A 21,632-nucleotide genomic window follows, 5' to 3' on the forward strand; every position below is an offset into this window, starting at 1 on the left:
TGTAGATTGTTGTAGTCATCTTCTCCTTGCGTATTGTATCCTAGATATCACACCGGAAAGGATATCTCACAAACAGATTATGACCTGGCTATTCAGCAAATATGAAAGGAATTTATTGAATTCCTTGATTTCTTTCTTTGTACGTTTATTGTTCCTCTCTCAGAATGTGAGTCGCAAGGATATACCTCTGTTATCATGCCTCTGGCGAACAAAGGAAACCGAAGAAGCAAGAAAGAAAACAGAAAGGAAAAAGCAGAATAACAATTAACAAAAAGGAGACAGAGAACACAAGAAGACCAAAGCAGGACAATGTCAAAGCAAGTGAATAAGACAGCGCCTCACAAGCGAACCAGAAGAGGCTAGACTGCACCTATAGCCCCCGACAGATAAAGGATACAAAGAGAGTTGTCTCTCAAAGCAAACATGCATTCTGCACATAAAGGCCTAACGCAACAAGTGGCACAGATGACACAGATGGATCAGCTGGATCAGCTGGGCCAAATGGCAGACATGGCATGAGAGGTCCACCCATGACCATGTATTGTCAGGGAGCCTCATACCATAGCGCAAATCAACCTACGATTTCTCACGATTCATTTAACGCATCTAGTGTAGCCCGAGGAGATAAGGATCATGATTGGTCTACACAGAGATGATGCTATCCAGCAGTGCATTCAGTGACACTTTTCTGTCTATAGTTTGCACCCTTTGTATAACAAACAATTCCGTTCTCTTGGATGGTCTGGCTGGTAAACGATAAATTGCTTTGTACCAAACGTCCATGATAGAAACAAAGAAGGCGAAGCCTTATTAGAGGGACCTGCCGTCAATTTCAGTGGAAACAGATATCAAAATCTATCTTCAAAATAAGATCAATTCTCCATAGCCTAAGTCAACCTTTCTACGATGTACTTTCGAAACAAGCCCAAGGCTGCAAGAGAACGAGACCGCTCGTTCTGGAGCTGGACGAAGCTCGGATACTCAAGAGAGGAGAAGGATCACATTATTTTCGAAATAGTTGAGAGCCTGTACAGAGACAACTTGCTCGAAAGAGATCTCCGAACAATCGCTGCTCAGAACAGAGTACACCGTCATCTTATAAAAGTTATACAAGCAAGGGGCTTCTTACCGACCTCGTTCAAAGACCTACATGCCCGTCGACCGAAGGAGTTGCGAACCCGTCTTCTGCGCGTAGTAACCGCCTACAAATGGACGTATCTGCGCCAAAGAGCTCAACGCTTCAGTCGAATCGAGCTGCTTCCGACAGAAATGATCAGTGCGATTGGCAAATTCCTACAGTTCGGAGCCCTGTACCATTTCGGCGCAGCGTCGAAAAGACTGTGGGTGGCGCTAAAGTTTGACCGGAGAAAACGTCTAGGCGAGAATCCACTGGCCTCAAGAGCCGACTACGGTCGATATCTCTTCAGAAATGTACCTGGAGGTCCGCTTAATTACCTGAGAGAAGCAGAAAATGTTGACCAGCCCATGCTGTGGGCTGTTCAGAACGGATGGACCGGAGCGCTACGGGCCTTTCTGCAACGATCAACCAACCCGAACTGCATCTCGCTATTTGGCAATTGCATGCTATATGTTGCCCTTTCCTGCGGTCAACCGGAATGTGCGCAAATTTTGATACGAGCTGGGGCATTGCTGGATGTATCAGATCCAGGAGATGGGATGTCCCCACTTTTGGCGGCTATTTGCGGTCAGTCAGATGCAATATTCGATATATTAAGAGAGGAGCCTCCATTGCTGAGCAAAGGTGAATGGGATGCACTTTGGGAGCATATGCATGAGGTACCAAAGACCCAAGAGTGGCTGATTGAATCGGGAGTTTGCATAGATGACCTTGCGGACCTTGAAGCACAGTATGAATTCAATCCGCTCCCGATAATTTTTTGTTTTGACTAGCCAGAAATAGTGTTAATTGGAAAATATCTTATGCATGATGTTAATCTTATGATTGAGACCTTTGAGCGAAGACTGCGTCTTGCATGAGAGTGGGCATTCAACGGCAGTTTATTGATTGAGTCGGCATGTACATAGAATATTCCAGAAGAATGAAGACATCGAAACATGACTCCCATGGTAGTGTTCGCCTGCTAGGGCTGGCAGCTGAGGATATTTTCAGGGGCGAAAGATCCCGGATACGAGGATGCAAGGGGCGACAATCACTTGGCCAGTAGACTGCCTAGAAAGGCTCTATTAAGCACGCTAAAATATTAGCACGGTCGCCGCAGTCTAAAATACCCTAAACATTTCGAACTGGTTCTTGCGCGATCGTGCCTTTCTTCAGATTGTTGAGCTATTAAACAAGTACACTAGACGACTTTTTACTACTGCGCTGATACAATAGATACATGGAAACTAATTGATAGTGCTTCATTTACAGCAATATGATCCAAATATGAACGCAAGCCTTTGTAATGTGTGGAAGAAACAGTTCCAGTGCCAAGTTTGGCCCCCACTGACGCCGTCAAAGGGAGCTTCCACGAGCTTATGTGAATTGTCGCTCAACAGAGCAACCCCGTATTAGGCAGTCTTGACGCCGGTCGCATACATACCTTCAGATTGAATAAAAACCTTTCGAAAACTTAATATTAGGCCGTCGCAATCTTCTAGGATTGATCACTCCCAAAAAAACCAGTTCGTAACCTCATTGTGTATCGAGTCTGCGTATAGACAGGGATTAGACCGGTGGCCCAATGACAGGCTATTTGGGGGTGCGAGGCTATCAACTTGGAAGGCTGAGTGGTAAGCAGCCAGGTTTGGGATTCCATTGTCTCAATGCCCCTTTCCTCAAAGACATGACACAGAGCCCCATGATTAGCAGATCTGTCAATATGCGCTGCAGAACTTCTGCTTGTCTTGTATTCAAATGTCTTCGGGAACTTAGCGAATACCATGACGATGGCCGTTTATAACACTGTCCTCCGGCGCTGGCCGTCCCTTGTGATAGCACTGCTCATTCTAACATGTGTGCTCCTTTTCGATAAACATGGCGACAAGTTACTCAGGTACAGAGAAACTCAGATCTTCCTAGATCCACAGGAAGATAGCCCAGAAGAGCTCGCACCACTGGATCTACCATCCGAGTATTCAGAGACGCCAGACGAGACTACTTTCTGTGCGGAACGATTCAGTCCTAAATATCTCGAGGACCTTCGAGACTCCTCTACAGAGTATTGCACGACAAATTCAACGTCGCAGATGACCTGTTTCCACAGCACAACGACACCCGATCGCGTGGACACATTTTGCCTGGGCCGCGACGTACTATACGACGCCTCGTCAAAGAAATTCCATCTGGAGTGTGAATTAGAGCGACACCCACGAACATCCAACCCATCCTCTATTCAAATCCCAGCATACGGGGAATTCCACGACTACTGGTACAGAACCGGCCCCAGCACGGTGATATATAACTGGGTGGACGTACAAAACACAACCCTGAACAGCACGAAGCCCATCAATGAAACAGACTTCACAATCCTGGTCAAACGAGAAGGCTCGCATAATCTGTGGCATTCGATGATGGAGCTATTCTCCATGACTATGACCATGGATGTGCTCCAGATGAGCCGTGCGGAGAACGAAACTCAACCTTTTTGGACTCCTTCTGATGCGAAAAACACGCAGGTGGTCCTGCTCGACGACAACGATGATGGCCCGTACATCGATCTCTGGTCTCTTTTCGCTGAGAAACCCACGGTGCGCTTAACCGATCTTCCTGAGAGCTCGACACTGGAAAATATCATCGTGCCGCTCGCAGGGGGCAGTAATCCGCTCTGGCAAGGCGACTGGGAAATCCACCCGTGTGAAGACTCCAGACTCCTGCGGACGTTCTCGCGCCGAGTCCTGGATAGCTATGGAATCGGGGATAGTGCACCGCGCCAGGGGCCAGAGATCACGCTCACCTTCATCAATCGCACCGATACGCGACAACTCGTCCACGACACCAGCTATCTCGAGGAGGTAGAAGCCAAATACCCGCACGTCAAGGTCCAATCTATAGACTTCGCCGCGATCCCGTTCAAAGACCAGCTGCGGATTATCCAGGAAACCGATATTCTGGTAGGAGTGCATGGGGCCGGATTGACGCATGGGATGTTTCTACCGGTGCGCTCGACCATGGTCGAGATTCTTCCGTCGGCGTTGAATCACAAGGGGTTTCGCAATGTAGCGGGTCTTCTGGATCATTCTTACTTTAGTATTCATGCGTCGACGAAGCAGTCAGCGAGGAAGCGGAATGACTGGCATGGGGATGACGTCTTTCTGGAAAAGGATAGGTTCATGAAGATTATAGACGTTGCGATCAAGGGGATGTATAATCGGGGAGAGAGGAATTATGATGTTAAATGAGTTTATCAGGTCTGGATTTTCTTCATCTTCTGAATATGGTCTTTGTCAGGGCAATTGATTTGCCTTTTTCTTTTGTTCTCACGATGTCAGCATAGTGTGGCGTTAGGAACTATTCACTTCCTGGTTTCTGTTCTGTTTTCACTTTCTCTCCCTCCTTTTTAATTTATCGCCTCTTATTTTCTTCATTGTTTTTTTCGATGCGTCCATGGTCAAGACGGCTGTGTACCCTATCTCACCTAACTCAGAATCCATCAAGGAGAACTTTCTTTAGCATCTCCAATCGTGTCCACGAGGAAGAATACTGGATATACACATGCAGACAGACAGGACACAGGTAACAGGACAGACCGCAAACCTAGCCCCTTCCCACAGCCATCGCGCAAACAAAGAGCTCAACAAAGCATGTACTAAACCCCCATATTACCCAGCATGCACTCCGTCCTCAACACCAGGAGGACTCTGTACTATCAAGACCTCCTATAAACCACAATACACAACCACCTACCACCGGACATCCTACAAACATAAAAAAATCTAAATCCAAACAACAGCATGATGTATATTAACTCAACAACACCAAAAATTACATACTCTTACTTCCCCAAAACCACCGCAAAGAAACCCACCCCAATCCACCCTCCGCCCACGCACTCAATAACTAATCTACTCACCATCCGACCCGATCTTCCTCCTCCTCAATCCCACCAACCTCACCATCTCAGTCCAGAACCCGACCGGCGGCGTGGTGATCGAGTTCTCATACGCATCGATGGCCGGTCTCTCCCAGACGAGATCGACCTCGTGAGGACGGACATACTTCGTGCGCTTGACGACCTTCCAGAAAATAAACAGGACAGGCGCAACGATCTGCATGGTGTAGTTGGAGAAGAAGTTAGACACGCTCCACGGGGTGAAGGAGGTGTAGCCGTAGAAGATGAGGAAGATGCAGTGGGTGAAGATGCCGATGTAGGCGCCGTAGGGCTGGAAGTAGCCGTAGTAGGGCATCTGCTTGCGGTCGACGCCCTGGACCTGGCAGGCCTTGTAGTAGTTCAGGAAGGTGATGGACATGACGAGGAAGTTGATCAGGCCGCCACCGGTGATCAGGCTGACGAACCAGGTGATGGCGGTGGCGGAGCCCGAGCCGACCTGCAGGAAGGAGAGGAAGGGGAAGATCATGACGACGCAGAAGCAGTAGATGGGGACGCCGGACTTGTTGCAGTAGCGGAGGAAGTGGGGGGCTCGGCCTTCGAGGGCGAGCGAGTATAGGGAGCGCGTGGCGCAGTAGGTGTAGGTGTTGCCGGCGGAGAAGATGGAGGTGAAGATGAGGGCGTTGACGATGTGCGGCAGGACGCCGATGCCGAGGTTCTCCATAGCCATGACATAGGGGGAGCCGGCGGCGCTGCTGGAGTCGCCGCCGGAGCCGAAGTAGATCTCGACGAGGGCAGGATCGTTGTAGGGTACGACGATGCTGACGGCGAGGGCGCCGATGATGAAGAAGATGCAGAAGCGGTAGTACACGGTCTGGAAGGCGGACTTGATGTACACGCTGGGGCGCTTGGCTTCGGCGGCGACCATGGAGATGTACTCGGGGCCGACGACGGTGAAACCGGCGCTCCAGAGGGCGGCCAGGAAGCCTTCAAAGCGACCCAGACTGCCTTTCGTTTGGAACTCGGCGAATGCGCCAGGGCTCTTCCAATGGCGGAACCCGTAGGTGTCGTGCTGCGGATTGCCTCCGACCATGGTTATGAAGGTGAATGCAAAGAGGATAAAGATCAGAATCAGTTTGCCTCCGGACAGCCAGAATTCAGCCTCTCCGTAGAAACGGACGGCAACGATGTTCAGTGCGCTAGACATGCGAGGTCAGTTTATCATTCTCAGAAAACTTCCCGCTCGTTCCCATGCGGTAGATGCAAAGGGGGAGAAGGAAGAGGAGGAGAGTGAGAGTAAATCTCGGAAAGGCCAGCGCCATGACAGCAAGCTGAAGCCACGAGAGCCAAAGCCCCCAGGAAGTCGTTCTTACGCATAACAAACAATCACCGCTGCACAGACGCCAGCCGTCGGACCAGGGTTCGCAACGTCGCTGTTCCAGAAGGACATGACCAGACTGAGCGCGGTGATTTCGAATGGAATGAGCAAGGCCTCGTAGAAGAAGAAGTTCCAACCGGCCATAAAACCCAGGGCGTCGTCCACCCAGTTCCCGGCGAGGCGGATAAAACCGCCCGACACGGGCATGTACGTATTCATCTCGGCGATGGAGTTATTCACGAGTGCGAGGACACCGGAGTAGAGCGTATAGGCAATGAACAGACTGGCGGGGCCTCCCTTGGCGAGACCACCGCCGATACTGATGAACAGGGCGGTTCCGATGGAGCCACCGGCGGCGATGAGCTGAATCTGACGGTTGTTGAGTCGGCGCTGTAGGCCGCCCATACTCTCGCCCACCTCGACGCTGACGCCGTCGGTAGAGGTGGACGGATGGGTTTTGGCGCTGATCTCCTCTTTGGGCGCCATCTTGGCTAGAGGGAACGGGGGGTCGAAGCGAACAGACCGGGCGCGAATGGACGATTAGGAGCTATGGGGGTGGAATCGCATTGGATTAGTTGTAGTTGATAGAGCGACGCGTGGGGAATTATGGCGCAAAGGACAGAACTCGCATGGGGGAATCCGACTGCGTATGGGGAAAGAAAAAAGGGGAGGCTGTCAAGAGAATAAAGAAGTAAGAAGAAAGAAATAGGAAGAAATACGCGTGGACGTGAGGCCTCTATTTTTCTTATCTCTGAAGGGCAGAGGGAGTGTTTATCCCGAGTTGGCGATAAAAAAAAAAAAAAAAAAAAAGGGCGAGGCGCCACGATATTTAAGCAAGGATGCCGGCCTCATGGCAAGGATAGAAATTTCGCAGCTGCAGCTAAAAGATGATTGCAGATTCACGGCGTCGCATTCTGAGGTAGGACCAGCGCTGTTGGCCAAGCCCTAAAGCCATCCGACCAGTCAATCGACGCCGCGGAAGGCGCTAACGTCCATGTGGCGGTTTGGACCCGGGGTTTTGGCCTCCCCTGTCACTGGCATTTCCTAGTCTCCTACCGAATAGTCTCAGATGATTCTGGTGCCAGCATCCGTATTCGAGAGTCGGCGTCGACAGTGGTCCAAGTCGTGGTCCAACCCGTGTGCCCGTCGACCCTGGTCCGCGGTGGCGAGATGAGTGGCACGGGCAACGTACCCCGGCCAAGACGCTTATCTTGGAAGCAGTAAGCCCAGCAATGGCAGTGATCGGACTGCAGGCTGCCGTTGGCTATTCCAGAAAAGCCCAAGACCCCGGTCGATATTATAACTTCCGCTAAGTCTGTGCCGTCCCTCGAGGCTGCTCTCGCTAGCCCCGTTTGAGGTAGGACGCGACACTCCGGCTGGTGCGTCCTGAGTGGCTATCCCAAGATCAAAGAACAGGAAAACCCTGCTGAACCCGAGCCACTGGGGCCATGAAAATGTCGCATCGTGTGAGTCGGTCGGAGAAGGCCGCCAGAGGATCAGGGGCGTCGGGCCACAGACGCTAGCGAGAGGATTACGGGATGCGGGGGCAAACCAGATAAGAGGAAAATAAACAGAATGGAAGAAAAATTAATTAAAAGATGACAGTCTCTGGCAGAAATCCCAGCGATCGGGATTCGCTGCATCCCCTTGAGTTTCTTGAGACGCTCTAAAATACTTCCACGGTACCTTTTCGCATTCGATTTCCGAACAAACCAGATCGGTCAGTTAAGCTATCCAAGCCATGTTTATTAGCCGTTCGAATGTTCGAGCCAGCGCCATTCCGAGGGAGTTCCGGCACCCCGGATTCGCTCGTGTTTGGACTCCAGGCTGGTGGAGAGCTCCGGTAGGCTACTTTTGCCTGTTGGATCTGCAATGATTTCAGGAACGGAGAATGTAGGCATGATTCACAGGATGGTCATGTCCTAACAGTCATAGAAAAACGCGTCTAGAACAATCTTTTTAGCCCTTTGCGAGTTCTGGAAAATTCCGATTCATGTAGGAGGCAAGGAGGGTCAAGACGTGCAGAGGGCTCTTCGCCTGCATGCATGTGGAATGAATGCTTCAAGCAAACCACATATCAACATTCCTTCAAAACATGTCTATCTTTGAACATCTAAAAGCTTTCTTATCCACGCTAAAAGCAACCATCTAAAATCTATACGCAAACAAAAAGAAAAAACACCTACCCAATCCGCTGCTTCCTCCTCACCCAAACCTCCTTCTCCCCCTCCCCCTCCCCCTCTCCCTCACCCTCACCCTCACTCACCTCCCTCAACTGCACCTCCCAGACCTTCAGCTTATAATTCCCCCGATCGCCCTGCCCCGAGAACAGATCAAACGACCAATCATGCTGCGGACACGTGATCCCCGCACTCAGGGTGATCCCAAAGTCCTCAATATCAAACAGGCTGCCACGCGAAAGCGGAAACGCCGAGTGGGGGCATTGCTGAGCCAGCCAAGACCAGTCAGTCAGCGACCGGCAGCGACCACAGGGAGGGGGGGGGGGCACTCACATGGTCAATAGCGTGGAACTTCCCCTTATACCGAAAGACGAGGACCTGATCCTTCAGTTCCCGTCCGGGGCGGTCGAGGTTTGCCGGGATGGGGGCCTTGTCGTCGGTGCTGGGCGCGTTGGTCCGCGGGATGCTGAACGCCTTGCAGCTGGGTTTGATCGCCGAGGAGCCATCTTCGGATTGGAGGTCTGGGAAGGTCGAGGCGAGGCCGGCCAGGTGCCAGCCGCCTCCTTTGGACTGGTGGATGAATGGGTTCATCAATCTGGGGTATCAACTATCTGGAGTATTGGGGATGCAAAGATGAGAATCGACAAAGTTTGGTTGGTTTGCACTCGCCGGTGCATGACTCAGCAGATTGACCCACATGCTGGATGTGGCCAATGGGGATACTTCTTGCTTATGCGTACATGAGATGGTTTTTCTTTTTTTTTCTTCTAAATGGTTTACAGTAGGTTTTTATATTGTTATGGCTCGTTGATTATGTGCTTCTACTTCATGGTCGATACTCGATTGACTTCGGCCGAGACCAGGCTGGGCCTTGCACTATATATCTTGTGATCTTCATGTCTAAATTTTGCACGAGAGGTAGCAGGAGACAATATCTCAGGACACTCAAGATGAAGGTAAAATTAGGTCAAACAATTAGTTTCTCTAACATACACGAAAGATCTAGTCGATTGTTCTCACGGGTTACTCCTGGGGTCACCAAGCTTGAAGTATCACAAGTCAACCGGTTCAGCCCACCAACACATGCAAAAGAGGGGAATTGCCCCAAGAAACAGCTCTAGCTTCTGACAAGAAACTGGGCTAAAGCCCCTCCTCTGATAGCCTCTACTTCTTCCTCGCTATACAGAGTAATCACCGAAGTCTCCAAAACGGTACGCCGTAGTTCCGCCCCAACAAGAGAACATTCCATCAACACCGAACGATCCACTAGTCGAGCTAATGTGGGTACCTCTGCGCGATGATAAGATATCCCCTGAAAGGACTGAGGCGTTGAGTTAAAATATTATCTGCGTTAGTCAAACTCGACGACTATCTTATCTCCACGGGACTGTTTTGCCCTTTTAGGTATGGGAATACGCACGAATAATTGCAACCCGGCTGGTATTTCTACAGCGCAATGAGCAGATGGAGGCTCGTGCTCGGGATATTTCTTGAAGTGGGTAGCTCCGTCTTCTCTCGGGGTAGAACAGAGTGTAGAAAAACTGTTCCTTGTCTAAGCAAAAGAGGCTCTACTCAATCTGGCAACGTCTTTTTCCTATGTAATAACCATATCTACACTGAAACACCCCAACAAAAACACCCAATGCGTATATAACATCACTCACAATAATCTAAATCTTAACTTTTCATCTAAATCTTAACCTTAATCTAAATCCAATCGTATATATATACAACCAACCCTAGCACCTCCATGCAAATTGCAAACCAAACGAACGGCTCTCGCCGAAACGCCCCACACCATCAAGGTAGGCGACAACGAATTCTGGGTACTGAAAAAAACAGCAAAATCAAGCATCCAGCCGGTAGATGCAACCTTCATCTATCTCATCGCACATCATATCCACTAGGTGAAGAGGCAAAAGGCCAAGTCCTCATCACCCGGGCTAGGCGGAATTGGCGCATGACCAGCTGCTGGAGCTCGAGTCGTCGTGGATGGCGGCGCCGGAGACGTAGAGGCCGAGACCGCACTGTTTGTGTGGTTAGCGTTGGAGGGGAACGAGACGATAGGTGCGGAAAGAGGTCGTGGGTATAGGGGGTGGGGGTTGGGGACTTACAATAGCAGTGGCGATGGCCAGGATGGCGACGTTCAAGGCCGTCAGGAAGATCTTCCGAGCGTTCCGGAAGTATTGGCCTTTGTTCATGTGCAGCCAGAAAATGGCGGGGAATCCGACTATTGGTTGAGGTTAGTATGGATCGGTGGGTCGAGGGAAAGGGTATCATACAGCTGAACCAACTTCCGAAAAGCGCACTCTGTACGTAATATAGGTTAGTAAGAGATCTTGAATTCACGGAGCGAGTGAAAGACGGCTTACAATCAAACTGAGAAGGTCGTTGAACACAGGAATCGACTCGGCCACAACCCAGGACACCATCCAGACAAAGAGGCAAATGGCCACCCAGGATCCAATAGACATCAGGTCGCGGCGGTGCATCTTGTCCGAACCACGGAAGAGACGCACGTAGATGTACTTGCAGGCAACGTGTCCGAGGACGACACCAGACAAGATGACCTATGAACGGTCAGTATGTGTCGAAGGTACGACGCAACTAGAATTGGAGGGAGAATGACTGACAGTAGGAATGGCAAGACCCCAGGCGATCTTGCTCATGATTGGACTCAAGGACGAGATGGCCGGGGACTTGACGTCGGGTCCGACGTAGCGGTAGATGATCATCGCACTGATGAGATACAGAACCGTGTCGACAATTTGCAACATGGCCAGGGATTTGTTGAAGGTGCGAGGGTCCTCGGTTTCGGACATGAAACCAAAGTAGGCAACGTGAGCGACTGCAGAGTAGATATTAGCATGGTCTTTTGGTAGATGGTAAAACTATCGGTATTTGATGCCAAGGGTCCGGTCATCAATCTTAGTCAACGTACGGTAGGCAAAGATGATGTTGGTCACCGCAAGGAAGCCTTCGCGGAAGCTAACATCTGTAGTGGCATGGATCGGGATATGGCCTTTGCTCTCCACTCCAGCAGCGATCATAGTCACCACTGTAGCAACGAAGACACTCAGGAACGCTAAAAGAAATGAGTCAGAGGTTCTCAAATGACAATACTGGATGCAGGGTACTCACAAACAACAGACATCCAATACACTTTATCCATGGTACGCGGCAAAGCACCCAAGAAACAGATAACCAGACCGACAACACCAAAGACCAAAGTGCAAGTACCGTGGTCCGTCAGAACGTTCATCAGAATGTTGAACGTCAGGATGTTACTGGCCATCAGGAAAATGAGCAGCAACAGCTGGCCGAGACCCAGGACCTCGCGACCCAGACGACCCATTAAAAGCTCGCCAGCGTCTCCCATGCTATGGATAGCAGGATGGCGGAGTTTGAATTGCCCAATGGCATAGCCCGTGTACCATGAAAGGGCGGATATGAACAAGATCATGATAGCAGCGCTGAACAACCATATTAGCAAGAACGCGTCTCGGGAAGCCTAGAAGTACGAAATACATACGGAGCCATTCCAAGCGTAGCCACAGCAGACGGCAGGGACAGAATTCCCACCGAGACATTCTCAGCAATCATGACTGCAGCAGGTTAGCAAGCGAAGCTTCAACATCGTCATCCCGACAGCGAGCCAAACCTACGCATGCCACAGTGCCTAGTATCACAATTAGCCAAACCGAACATCCAATCCCTAACAGGAAAGTAGACACTCACCACCACTTCATGGTCCGGTACTTGACCTCCGCCGACTCCTCATTGCCAAACGGCTCGAGGTCCTTCGCCGGCAATGGCTTCTCCGCATCCTTCCTGTCCCCCGCATAAGATTCCACATCACTCATGGTGGGTATTGAATGCTTGATGACGGCCCGACTGCAGAGCAAAGATTTCGGGAGAGTGACAAGCCAATTGAATAAAATTTACGCAGATATGCCAAGCCCACCCATCTTGAAGATTATGCGATGAGCCATCGGCCGTTTGCAAAAATTCTGACTGCGCATTGGGTGGAGCCCCGCGGTAAACTCTGACCGCCTGCCCGTTCCTGGTATTTCATCGGCGGTTCCTGCCGTTTCCCGCGGGGAAGCAAGGAGTGGGCGGATGCCCTGCAAAGGACAAGTCCACAATGTGCTGGAAATGCTGTCTGGATATATAGATCTGGGGAAAGAAAAAAGATTAACTTCTGTCAAGGGGTTCCGATCTATATAACGGCCATCCTATCAATCCTGGTGAGATTTTAGCTGATCGGGAAACCCTGTCTGCCAATAGAAAAGCCGCGAACTATCTTATCTTATCATGACGTCATGACATAAACGGTGAATCTTTGATCTTTTTTTTTCTCTTTTCAGAGGCCAATATTGTGTCCAAACTAGACCCTCTACTAAGCTTCCTACATTTGGCATTTCGTGCAGCAAACAGGAAAGTGTATCCAATCGTCCAAATATCATGTGGAGGTTTTTGATATGGACAGGAGCAGGTTAGGGAAATTAATGACAGACTACTCGGATGATATGAAATCCAAGCGGCGATTAGATATGTGTGCATCTAAAAGCATATGCTTCTGGTGCATGGCTGACCCCAGTGTGGCTCATGCTTGATTTGGCACATTGTACCCACATGAACCGAAGTAAAAGGCTAAGTCAATACAGCTACAGGACACCGATGGCAATAAATCGAATAATACCAGCATTCTATGAAATCTTCCCGTGTCAGCCACATAAATTGGACTATTGTCCTGGGCGCTTTTGTCGGACTCCTTTCTATCTTAGCTTGCAACTCTTTGCGTACTACGGAGAAACCGCAAGCCTTGAAATAAATAATATACTTTCAGACCACCAAACACGATGAAACTTCAACACATTATGCTGCATACGCAAATGCAAAAAGTCATTTGCGTAAGTCAAAGATTAAATCAAACTACTTTTTTTGTTATTATCGTTTTCAAAAAGCAAGAAAGAAAGCAGCAAGACAACAAACCTCTCTACAGCAGTCCTAACATCTAACAAGCCCATAAGAAAGGTAAATGCGAGTGGCCAACTAGAAGAGGCAAGTATGAATGAGTTTAGGATGCAATGTGCTCGAAACAGAACTCAATCACAGCAACAAGTGTACTTACTGTTGACGACTGATGTCACACAAGAAGTGACCACAAAACCTTTCGGGTAACATCTATCTTGATTTCTACCCCCACGGGATTGCATCAACGGCACATGAATGAGAAACAAGGAACTAGAAGATGATGATGTTGAATTGCATATTTAAGACCCTAGAAGCCCAATAGATCTTGACAGTTAGGGGAATCAAACAACCTAACACAACTCCCTCTATACTCGAACGAAGCGCATTTCCCGTCTTAAAACCAAGATATATTATATTTTCCTATCAATATGGTATCCAAGTCACAGTATCATTCCATGGTGCGAGAATTACTCTCGGATATCGCGTTAAAACAACGCAGTGATTTTGCAGTTGATACGGATATCGAAAAAGGCATCATTGAACGTTTTGCGGCATATGGTCTCACGCCCAATCGCATGGTCGCGATCGCCCGACGAGGTGTCGAATGCGGAGAATGGTTCTTTCCCTTCCTGGAAGGCGAGAATAAGTTCGCTGCGACTCTATACACATCGATGTTCTTCGCCATCGACGACCTCAGCCCGGAAATCACCGAGCCTCTTGGCAGTTTCTGCCAGAACCTACTGGTCGGCCGACCGCAAAAACATCCACTTCTGCGATTATGCTTCGACGTTACCTTGGAAATGAACCGATTCTACGGCCGATTCGCCTCAGATATGATACTCAAGTCGATGATTGAGTTTCTGAGCGCCAATCTGGTGGAGGTTAAGCTTCCTGGAAAGATCACGCCACTTCCAAGCACGCCCAGCTTTCCCAGGTACTTCCGCCTCAAATCCGGAATGCCCGAGGCTTTCGCCTTCTTCCCTTTCCCAACGCTAGATGATGGCGAGGATAACCTGGATGAGTTCATTCTTCTCCTCCCGGATTTGATCGATTTCATCGACGCCGGTAACGACATACTGTCGTTCTACAAAGAGTCGATCCTATCGGACGACAGGGAGAATTGCATCCATCAATATGCCGATGCACATTGTATTTCTCCAGCGGAATCGCTTATCCACCACTGCGACTTGCTGAAGAAGTGTGTGAGCAACCTTCGTGCGTCGCTGTTGAAATATCCCCGTTGGGAAGACAATCTGGAGCAGTTCATCCAAGGATATCTAGGGTTCCATATTGCATGTGACCGCTACCATCTTGCTGATTTTGCAATTTTTGACACTTGAATGCGCCCTCGCTGTGGGGTTACGGTCGGCTTTATGAGAATGATACTCGATTAGTATCTTTAAAATCCTATTTCTTCAATATCTACCATCTTGTCACAGGGAGGGGTTTTTGCATGCCGCGAACGTTACCAATTGTGATATCTTGACCTATGTGAACCGTGTTACGTGTATAGCTAGACTCGAAAATAGCACACCTTATTTCAACTTGTATTGCAAGCCATCTGGACAATGGCATATCGAACACCAAAAATTCACTTGCTTTGTTCATATTATATCTCCTTTTTAGCAGCCTTCAATGCCAGTCATATTGTACAAAAAAGAAAAGAGACAATAGAAAACTGTAAAAGAATCTGTTTGGTTTATTTTACGATAGCATAGAAAGAGGATTCTAGGGAAATCCTCACCCAATCTTATTTAGACTGCTGTCCCTAGAGTACACTCGTGATATTAAGGCCTCTATGCACGTCGTAAAGAAATGAAAGAAAAAAGAAATGAAAAGAAAAGAAACATTTAAATCCACATAGCAGCATTCTATCCCTCGTTAAGATGTAAGTTTAATCAGACCACAAATCTAACACTGCCGACGTGACCGGGGTCAAAAGCTATGACAGGATATAAAGTCGGGAAAATACTATGCAGATCTCGTGTATTTCAAAGGAAGCTACAAGCGAATATCTTACTGCATTTTCATGCACGGGGCCCCTTAGGCACGAATGCATATTTGTCCTTGCTGGAATTTCGACTGGTCCTATCATGGCTTGACCGACTATTAAAAAGCGCCCGTGGTGCATATTTCCCGACAAGTGGTCATTTATGGGGGATCGATAGGATTCTTTTGCTCAAAAATAGGGCACTGGGTCTTATTGAACAGAAAATATATCGTTATATAACATCTGGTATTTGGGAATGGCACTAGGATGGAATTGGGGTTTTATCTGAGGTTGGCCGAGGAAACGCTCTTCCGAAGGGAGGATATGCAAGGGCTGTCATCATGCAGGGATGCTATTCATTTCCCCCCCTTGACATGACAGTCTACCATAATTTGAAAACAGTATGTCCTGCACTTTGGGCTAAGTTGGTCGAATCGGAGCTGTCATCATCTTCATGTCATTAAAAAAAAACATTGGCAGCATATTTACCACCAATTATCGACCAAACTGAGCTTTCAGGGATCGCGAGTTGGCAGGGCAAATGAGCAGCGTCACTTGAGCTATCCGAAGCAAGGGCCGGCCTACAGGGTTGCGGTTACCTGATGTGACGTGTCGGTGCAGTGGGAGCTGCATCCGATGATCTCAGAACGCCATTAGCAATAATAACATCCTGGTATCCCTATTCAAGTGGGAAAATATTTCTTCACGTCCGCCGAGTGGTTTTGCCGAGTGGCTCTATACAAAATGGGCTCTCTCACAGAATCTTACCCGCTTCCGTTGGTCAGCTACGCCGATCTTCTACACGATGACAAGAACACGAGGGATCTGGCAGCTTCAGACCTCATCAAATCCTTGAACGCTTATGGAGCTTGTCGGATCAGCAACCATGGTGTTCCGCAGGATATCATAGATAAATGCTTTCAGAAGGTAAGTACGCGAATAAATCATGGTTGTATACGAGTGTTGCTCTTTCTCAACAAGTTATATTTTGATTAGAGTGGAGGTTTCTTCGAAAGACCACTTCAGGATAAAATGGCAGAATACTCGAACTCCAACGCAACCTCCAAGTCTCGATTTGTGCCATACGCGAGCGAAAAGATCCGCGGGATGACACACCTGGATGAGACTTTGGAATTTCAACACGGTGTTTACGATCTGCCTGGAACCTGGGATGTCCCGGGCAGCGAGCTGGTGAATGCATCAAAGGACATGCACGAGGTATAAATTCAACTTTCTCTGCTCATCGCATGACACAAGACAAAAAGCTCACCAGCGACCGAGCAATAGGAATGCAATCGCATCCACATCAACCTCCTAGACTGTTTGTCGTCGCACCTCAACCTCCCCCAGTCTCTGAACACCATCCACAGCAAGCGAAACTCCTTCTTCGCCCCGTATTACTACTACTTCGACGATCCCAACGACACGTCGACCCTCCGTGTGCCTCCCCACATCGATCCCACGACCATGCTGTTCTGCTTCCAGGACTCGCACGCAGGCCTCAACGTCGCGGACATGAGTGACTTTGACGGAAACATCTCCACTGGAGCCGTGCAGGACACCGCGCGCTTCGTCCCGGCAAACTGCAAGCCCGGGGAATTTCTGCTGTTGGCTGGTCATATTCTCCGGAGACTGGTGGATGAGGTTAAACACTCGGTGCATTTTGTCGAGCGCCCGTTGGGTAGCTCCGGGTATCATCTGAATTATTGGATTATTCCGGATTTCGATACTGCGTGTGACTTCGGCGGGAGGCAGGAAGATGTGGCGGAGTATCTGGCGAGGGTGTTTCCGGCGCCTTTGCGGGATAGCTAGGTGTGGAGTACTGAGGTCTTTACTGGGTTTTATTTCGGGCGCTGAACTTTGCATATCTTTCTTACGGTTTGGGAGTGTAGCCAAGTTGCCAGATGAAGGTTATGCAGCTTTGAAAACTAAAATCAGACCAACCGGATGTAAGTGATCATAGCACCGACTTGGTTCAATTAGTTACTAGCATGTTTCAAATACGCAACATGGCACGAGCCACCGTGAGCGTGAATCGCCTCCTTGACAGGCTAAGACAATTGTTCCGTCAAAGAAGTCCCAGTGCCTCTCGTCGACTAGTACTCCCCGGGTCCAAGTACGGACGCTCACCAATTCCCGAAGCCCTATGGCCAATTCGCTCGTCATCGACATGAACGTCCTTAGTCGCAGCATGAAAAACACATCGATTGTCCCAAATAGCTTGCCATTTTGCTTAGCCAAAAGATCTAACCGGATGGTAAAGGAATACCTACCAACATCATTCGGGCTCTGCCACCGATGCCGCACCTGCAGGTCATGGTTCTCCGTAATCAACTGCAGAAACCACCGCAGCAGATTCTCGCTCTCAGTCGGCTCCAACCCATCGATCTGCTTCACGTGGCGACCAGCCGTAAACAAGCTCTTCCAACCGGTCACGGGATTCGTGCGAATTACGGGATGAACGGCCGTGAACACGGTGTTCTGCGGAGACCCGCGCGGCTCGGTATATAGCTGGTGATTAAGTCTTTTTGCGAGATTCTCGTACCGCGGCTGGGTGCAGGTCGCAGTCAAGCTCTCGAGAAATGTCTGATAGGGCTTGGAAATGCGATCGTATATTTCGTAGCCTGAGGCCCAGAGCGTGTCTACATCCACAACCCTCAGCCATCCCCATCCCCTCGGTACATGACCTGGGATCAATAATGAATGCACTTACCCCCGCCCCCGCCTTTCGGTAACTCCGTGATTCGCAAACACGAATAATCACTAGGGGCAGCTTCATGCAGAATATCCGTGTGCCATTCTTGTCGCGCACTCTGGCTCTTCGTAAACAGCGGCGGCTTCCCGAAAATCATCGCGTCCTGTTCAAAGCTGATGATGTTGATTTCGTCATCGCTGCTGCTTAAAGGCAGTTTGGAGTAGAATATCGGGTGGACGTGCAGTTTGGATGATTTCGGCTTCCCGGAGAGCTCGCCCAGGCGCTGGACTAGCTGCTTTTGCAGCTCGTCGGTGAGATCGTCTTGTTTGCGGAAGAAGACTACACCGCGCTGCGATACTGGGGTTTGGGTGAGTACATACATGGCAAGGGGGGAGGTGTAGGGAGTGAACGTACTTGTGATGGCGAGGTCTCTGAGCAGTGCGTCTGAGTTCGGGGACTCGATCCATGTTCGCAGGCTGGCGGTGGGAAACTCCCTGCCGATGACGGGGGTCACGTCGAATGATTGAGATTGATCTAGCGCTCCGGAGAGCTGGAGAGGTCCGTTGAATGTTCTTTCATTGTGGGGATCGCTTTGGATCTGCTCTGGGTTCGTTGCTGCTCCCATGTTGTATTTGAACTGGCCGATTTGGTATTTCGAGGTACACTATTTCAAGCCTGTTCTTGACCAAGGCACTCTTTAGCCTGTTAATGTCTTCCTGAAAACTGGGCCACACCTAAATCATAGTTGGTGTTACGTAGCGGTGTGCGTTCCTTTGCATTGGTTTGAACAAATAAGGCAGCTATACGTGGTCATGGTCAGGTGACTGAGGAGGGGTACTTGCAGATTTAATCGTGACGAATCTAGGGGCATCATGGGATCAATGAAGTTGTCAGTGATATTGAAGCTTTACAATCGTGGTTTTAAACGTATTAGTTTCGTTGAAGAATTGAACATAGGCACTTGAGACGCACTAAAATATATATAGCCAGTTTGAAACGGCACTACAAGGGTTCCGGCGAGCGTAGTTCGCGTAAAAACAAATATATACCTCTGCACCGAAGCAAAAAGCTAGACCAAAAGGATTGAATATACTTATTTCCTAGATGTCATAAGATAACTCCGTAACCTGGACCGGAAGTCTCGGATGGATCAAATGCTGCCCAGGATTCCACGAAGTGGCCCCGGGATGCCACTCGGATCGGGCTCCGAGATAACAATGCGCTTTCAGCCAATAAAGGCACGGGTGTGGCGCGTGGGGCCGTCCAGGATTTTAGACGGTGGGTCATTCTCCAGTGGACACGAACAATGCACTTTGACGGGGTGGATTTACTCGGAGTATTGCCTCGTCCTGCTGAATACTGGCATGGTCAGGATCCTCTAAGACACCACGTGCTGGGACAGAAGGCAGCAGTTGACTTCGAAGGAGTAAATTAAGAAGATCGGAAAGATACCGGATTATCATATTCTATGTCATTAACCGCTGAAAAGATCATAGTACAGTTAATATACAGCAGTCACCCTAACAACTACCTAGCAAGTGGACTACTCCAGCTAGTCGAACGCCGCGAAGCAGGAGCTCTTCGCGTCGGCCTCCTCCCACCCAACACACTTCCAGCAGTGCAGCAATCCCTCGGGGTCAAACTTCTGCTTCAGCGCCAGCAACTTGCCGTAGTTCTCCGCGCCCCACCACGCTTCCTGCCAATCTTCGGTGAAGGGGTTAGCCTCGGGGCTGTAGGCCCCGCTGCCGGGACTAAGATCCTCAAGGAGCCCCGTCATGTACTTGAGCTCGTCCACCTTCTGCTCCCGCGTGTGCAGCGTGCTGTTCCAGTCCCAGAACCCGTCCGCCCCGAGAGACCAGATCGCCTCGCGCCAGGCTGGCGTTGCGGACGTCGACTGGGCGTCTTTGTAGAGGAGGGGGCCCACGACGGGGATGTATACGCTTCCGCCTTTGGATAGTAGCACGGAGAAGAAGTTCATGAGGTCTGCGCGGCCGCGGGCCGTCTCGAAGACCGATTGTGGGATCAGTCGCGTCGCGGCGAAGTGCGTGTTGCCTACCGTCACGGCGTTCGGGACCACGTATTTCGAGTAGAAGCCGTACCAGGAAGAAAATTCCTCGATCACGGCGGTTCCGCCTTGGGATTTGGCGTATGCGACTACGTCCGCGAGGGACTCCTTTGCCTCGGAGAGCGAGAGCAATGGGGTCACGTTGATCAGGGAGTTGCCGTTAATGTGGCCGCCCCAGCCCTCGTGCGCCCATTTGACGGTGTTGTTGACCAGGATATCGAGGAACGGGAGCACATTGCTAGAGTTCGACTTGAGAGGGAATTTGATGTAGGCAGAGATTAGACTCACGCGCGGTTCGACGCGATGGGTACTTTCGAGGACCACGCCGAATGTGCCGCCGCCGCCACCGCGCAGGGCCCAGAAAAGGTCCTGGTTTTGGCACTCGTTGGCAATCCGGTAGCGACCGTCAGGCGTGATGATCTTGTACTCGACGACATGGTCGATTCCCAGCCCATAAACGGGGGAGAGGATCGAATGGCCGCCGGTCTGCACCCATCCGCCCGAGACACCCACGGTGGGCGAGTAACCGCCGATGAAGGTGACGTTATGAGCGTGAGCGAAGTTGTAGACTTCGTCGAAGTTCACACCCGCTTCGACCGTAATGGTATTATAAGTCGAAGCGTTCCGGGCGCTGCAGCCGGTCGGGGTAAACGAGGAGTTGTACTGCATGGACTGAAGGTGTCGAGTCCAGAGAGAAAGAGTGCCTTCGCCACTGCTGCGGCCGAGGAAGTCATGGCCGCTGTTCTTGATGGACAGACGAGTCCCCGAACAGCGCGAGAACTTGAACGCTTCGACCACATCCTTCGGCTGCTGAACCTCCAGCGACAGAGAGGGGACGTTACCCTGTCTGCATGCGCGTTTGAGAGCCTGGGGATTGGTGGGATTGGTGTTGTCGAGTACACATTGGTTGGCAGGGTCCGAGGCGCACGTTTCGACTTGATTGTACATGAAGCCATTGGCGGAGTTGGACCTGAGAAAAGGATCGCTGTAGTTGCTTTGGATCACTTGGCAGGCGGCTTGATCCGACGCCACGGCCGTGCCATTGAATTGGGAGAAACAGGGCGCCGAGAAGGGCTTCAATGCTTGAATGCGACCGCCGAGAGTGGCGTTGAAGCTGTCCAGCGAACAGCTCTCCCGCCCAGACGCAACGCCCAGAAGATGGACGGCCACGAACAACGCGAGCGAGCTCTTGGAATAGACCATCATGGGGGCCGTTCGACGATCGTGAGACAAGAGAATCTGGGAAGAAAATTTTACGGACAGGGGAGAGGAATCCTTGCAGCTTAAGAGAGGAAACAAGCCCGCGCGAGTCGGGACCCCCGGGGCAGATCGTTACCG

General features: G+C 50.1%; 9 protein-coding genes across 9 annotated transcripts; 4 read left to right on the forward strand and 5 right to left on the reverse strand.

Moving 5' to 3' along the window:
* Positions 1-906: 906 nt before the first annotated feature.
* On the forward strand, positions 907-1,911 carry P170DRAFT_427520 (uncharacterized protein; the record flags this gene model as incomplete). The annotated part of the gene is made up of 1 exon (XM_024847778.1): positions 907-1,911. The coding sequence occupies one exon, from the start codon at positions 907-909 to the stop codon at positions 1,909-1,911; it is 1,005 nt and encodes a 334-aa protein (XP_024703738.1).
* Positions 1,912-2,904: 993 nt separating this feature from the next.
* P170DRAFT_456945 (uncharacterized protein) lies at positions 2,905-4,362 on the forward strand (the record flags this gene model as incomplete). Its single annotated transcript, XM_024851667.1, has 3 exons — positions 2,905-2,952; positions 3,034-3,313; positions 3,368-4,362. 3 exons carry the CDS (start codon positions 2,905-2,907, stop codon positions 4,360-4,362), a joined length of 1,323 nt encoding a protein of 440 aa, XP_024703739.1.
* A 508-nt stretch (positions 4,363-4,870) lies between these two features.
* P170DRAFT_411287 (amino acid transporter) lies at positions 4,871-6,873 on the reverse strand (the record flags this gene model as incomplete). Its single annotated transcript, XM_024846884.1, has 2 exons — positions 4,871-6,208; positions 6,383-6,873. 2 exons carry the CDS (start codon positions 6,871-6,873, stop codon positions 5,026-5,028), a joined length of 1,674 nt encoding a protein of 557 aa, XP_024703740.1. The 3' UTR covers positions 4,871-5,025.
* A 1,696-nt stretch (positions 6,874-8,569) lies between these two features.
* On the reverse strand, positions 8,570-9,178 carry P170DRAFT_411290 (Rieske (2Fe-2S) protein; the record flags this gene model as incomplete). Its single annotated transcript, XM_024846885.1, has 2 exons — positions 8,901-9,178; positions 8,570-8,833 (listed from the first exon to the last, which is right to left on the reverse strand). The coding sequence occupies exons 1-2, from the start codon at positions 9,156-9,158 to the stop codon at positions 8,570-8,572; spliced, it is 522 nt and encodes a 173-aa protein (XP_024703741.1). The 5' UTR covers positions 9,159-9,178.
* A 1,332-nt stretch (positions 9,179-10,510) lies between these two features.
* On the reverse strand, positions 10,511-12,430 carry P170DRAFT_360561 (uncharacterized protein; the record flags this gene model as incomplete). The annotated part of the gene is made up of 10 exons (XM_024844421.1): positions 10,511-10,594; positions 10,682-10,797; positions 10,850-10,877; positions 10,940-11,137; positions 11,201-11,415; positions 11,509-11,675; positions 11,720-12,040; positions 12,100-12,172; positions 12,233-12,246; positions 12,306-12,430. 10 exons carry the CDS (start codon positions 12,428-12,430, stop codon positions 10,511-10,513), a joined length of 1,341 nt encoding a protein of 446 aa, XP_024703742.1.
* Positions 12,431-13,972: 1,542 nt separating this feature from the next.
* Positions 13,973-15,004, forward strand: P170DRAFT_465800 (terpenoid synthase; the record flags this gene model as incomplete). The annotated part of the gene is made up of 1 exon (XM_024852355.1): positions 13,973-15,004. The coding sequence occupies one exon, from the start codon at positions 13,973-13,975 to the stop codon at positions 14,882-14,884; it is 912 nt and encodes a 303-aa protein (XP_024703743.1). The 3' UTR covers positions 14,885-15,004.
* Positions 15,005-16,278: 1,274 nt separating this feature from the next.
* Positions 16,279-17,346, forward strand: P170DRAFT_360079 (2OG-Fe(II) oxygenase family protein; the record flags this gene model as incomplete). The annotated part of the gene is made up of 3 exons (XM_024844398.1): positions 16,279-16,405; positions 16,538-16,752; positions 16,822-17,346. 3 exons carry the CDS (start codon positions 16,279-16,281, stop codon positions 17,344-17,346), a joined length of 867 nt encoding a protein of 288 aa, XP_024703744.1.
* A 268-nt stretch (positions 17,347-17,614) lies between these two features.
* On the reverse strand, positions 17,615-18,788 carry P170DRAFT_341218 (TauD/TfdA dioxygenase family protein; the record flags this gene model as incomplete). Its single annotated transcript, XM_024843393.1, has 4 exons — positions 17,615-17,754; positions 17,808-18,176; positions 18,248-18,586; positions 18,644-18,788. Coding segments are annotated over 4 exons (993 nt in total), but the record flags the coding sequence as incomplete, so codon positions are not given.
* A 915-nt stretch (positions 18,789-19,703) lies between these two features.
* Positions 19,704-21,521, reverse strand: P170DRAFT_438074 (FAD-binding domain-containing protein). The gene has a single exon (XM_024849505.1). It carries the CDS (start codon positions 21,498-21,500, stop codon positions 19,782-19,784), a length of 1,719 nt encoding a protein of 572 aa, XP_024703746.1. The 5' UTR covers positions 21,501-21,521; the 3' UTR covers positions 19,704-19,781.
* Positions 21,522-21,632: the final 111 nt, after the last annotated feature.

This window comes from Aspergillus steynii, assembly GCF_002849105.1.
Source record: "Aspergillus steynii IBT 23096 chromosome Unknown P170scaffold_5, whole genome shotgun sequence".
Lineage (NCBI taxonomy): Eukaryota > Fungi > Ascomycota > Eurotiomycetes > Eurotiales > Aspergillaceae > Aspergillus > Aspergillus steynii.

What these genes read in the sequence shown, in the direction of transcription:
- P170DRAFT_438074 (XM_024849505.1), bottom strand. Translation starts at nt 21,500, where the DNA reads ATGATGGTCTATTCCAAGAGCTCGCTCGCGTTGTTCGTGGCCGTCCAT.